At 38.0% G+C, this 2604-nt stretch overlaps 1 protein-coding gene across 1 annotated transcript; it reads right to left on the bottom strand.

Moving 5' to 3' along the window:
• Positions 1-974: 974 nt before the first annotated feature.
• On the bottom strand, positions 975-2323 carry LOC147635416 (EG45-like domain containing protein). The gene is made up of 3 exons (XM_086802181.1): positions 1946-2323; positions 1594-1852; positions 975-1415 (listed from the first exon to the last, which is right to left on the bottom strand). The coding sequence occupies exons 1-3, from the start codon at positions 2061-2063 to the stop codon at positions 1409-1411; spliced, it is 384 nt and encodes a 127-aa protein (XP_086658307.1). The 5' UTR covers positions 2064-2323; the 3' UTR covers positions 975-1408.
• Between the last annotated feature and the right edge of the window lie 281 nt (positions 2324-2604).

Here is a 2604-nt window from a genome sequence, read left to right as displayed (position 1 = left end):
AGAGGATGTATGTGTTTTTCATAGTTGTAAATTGGTTGGAGGAACTCTCGAACAGCTCCTTAGTGTGCAAGGCTCATTGCTTAAAAAGTCTATAAAGTATATAATAGAACTTGTATTATCATCCAAATCTTTTCTAAAGAAGTCTAAATGATTTGATCTATTTCTTGGAAAAGGCCATAAAATAATTTAAGCCTATCAACCTAACTTTCCCACATCAATAATCTTGATTTATTAATGATAACTTTAGCAAGTAATTAGGTCACTTTGAGCCACTGCATATGATGAATATAAAATCATTTTGATCAACCATTGAATTGATTTGTATTGTTTTAGATGTAGCGTTAACTATGGTTATGTTAATATTCAAATTAATGAAATGCAAAGTACAGTCACTCATGAATACTAAAACTTAAGAAAAGCTTAAGCCTAAGGTATTGTACCACAATAAGTATCACATGTTACTTTTTGGCAAAGGAGTAACATACTTGTATCTACCTTATTTAATGCATACTTGTGTCTACCTTATTTAATGTTACTCCTTTTTGGCAAAGGAGTAACATACTTGTGTCTACCTTATTTAATGCATACTTTTTCCTAGTTTCTACCACAGAAAGATGATGCCTTGAAGGTTCAAAGAGAGAGCATGTAGCGTCAAGGTGATCATGATTAATACAAAGAAATTGATTGGGAATAAAAACCACCTAATGGTTTTTATTCCCAATCACTCAAAACCACCTGGTGGTTTTGAGTGAAGAGAGTGCTAGCTTCTCTCCAATTTTTTATAGGTTATTTTTTAAGAAGGTAGCCAATAATCACAATTAAAACAAGTTTCTATTTGTAGAAAAATAATTATTTTTTATACTTTTAAAAATAAATATTTTTTATGCCTTGAATTTATTCCAAATCAATTCTCTCTCTCTCTCTCTCAACGGATGTGTGCACACATATTTTATCTCTATAAATTGCATAGGGTCAAGACAAAAATACGTGCATTGATTTTCTTGGCTAAAGAGGATGTTGTATATCAATTTAACAAGCACCAACATACCTAATTTAAAAAAGCCAAGTAAAAATGTGCATGAGAGTAATCTTAGGTTAGTGTACCTCGTGCACCTTTGAAAGCTCCTAACAAGGTACATACCATTAGAGTAAGACTCAACTGTCTAGGCTTAGCGTAGAACACTATTTGAGAAGAATATAAGAAGCCATCTTAAAAGGGTGAATATTAAGGAGTAAGATAGCATCTACTCTTTGCTATATATCACACATATATACCAGAATAGTCTCAATCTATCAAGATTCAAGGAGCACTTCACCATTCTGTCCTAACGTAGAGAATACAATGCTTTTCTTTTTATAGGATTTATTTATGGACCTCGAGTAGGTATGCTCCAGCTTATTTTTCATTTCAGACCCTGCATTGAGAGGTATGAGCAAGTTAGGAAGCATACAATAATTTCCCTGATCAACACCAAATGCTTTAATAAAAGGCGTGCATTTTTTTTAAAATGTTTAATTCAGGAACATAAAAGTGCACCTCGACGAAGTTGTCTACTTAATTTTTCCCGATAACCTAAGGTTTAGGGGGCTTACTGGTGGTATTTGATGTGGATCTCGCCGACGCTTAGGTCCGCGAGTTTGGAAAAGGCAGTCGTCGAGAGGTCGAACTGCTTGGAGGCGCATCCAGGGCAATAGTCCACGAGCTTCACGGTGATGGACCCGCTGCCCTTACAGCCGCTTCCGGTGCACGAGATCTTGTAGTGCTTCCCGCAGGCAGCACCGCCATCGTAGATGGCCTTGCTGCCGGCGGCGAAAAGTTTATTGGCGGGGAGCGTGGTGGAGCACGCAATTTCTGCAAAAAACGAGACATCATCAACGGCCATCTAATCTTGCTTAATTACTTAAATACGGTAGCTACCGTGGTGCACAGTAAGTTGCTCAGTACCGCTGTAATCGGTAAAATAGGTTGCATGTCCGGAATGATCCGCAGAACACGTCCAGCACCTAGCTGCCAGGAGAGCAGCAGCTACTATGAAGGAAATAAAAAATGTGTTTGCCGCCATGATAGCGTCTAATAGGCCTTGCTGGGCAGCTGGGCTCGTTTGCAAGGGCTGAGTCCTGACACAGAGATTGAATCCTGCGTGGAGAACGCAAACCTCTGAATTTGAATACCTACTTTAGCGTCCTCAAATGGCTTTCTTATACTCGCATGATCGACTCACTCGGTCTTTCACCATTTTTTTTCTCCTTAACCTTGCATCATTTCTTCACACTATGGTTTGAGGTGTCAATAGTAATTTTCGACACGGAGTTTTTTCCGTATCCTTGAATTTTTTGGAGGAGACAATTTTCCTCCTCCCACCAATATAAGATATAAGACGGACTTTTCAACAAGCTGACGGACTTTTCAACAAGCTAACTGAGCTCTTAATCCTCTTGAACTCTTTACACAATTTTCCTCCTCCCACCAATATAAGATATAAGACGGACTTTTCAACAAGCTGACGGACTTTTCAACAAGCTAACTGAGCTCTAAATCCTCTTGAACTCTTTACACAAGATTCCATCACAAAGTGATGCCAAAAAGTAACATGTGATACTCAT

The sequence above is a fragment of the Cibotium barometz genome, chromosome 9 (assembly GCF_041138505.1).
Source record: "Cibotium barometz isolate CiBa-2024 chromosome 9, ASM4113850v1, whole genome shotgun sequence".
Taxonomy (NCBI): Eukaryota; Viridiplantae; Streptophyta; class Polypodiopsida; order Cyatheales; family Cibotiaceae; genus Cibotium; species Cibotium barometz.
Note: the sequence above shows the minus strand (reverse complement) of the source record. Positions and strands in the feature narration are given on the sequence as shown.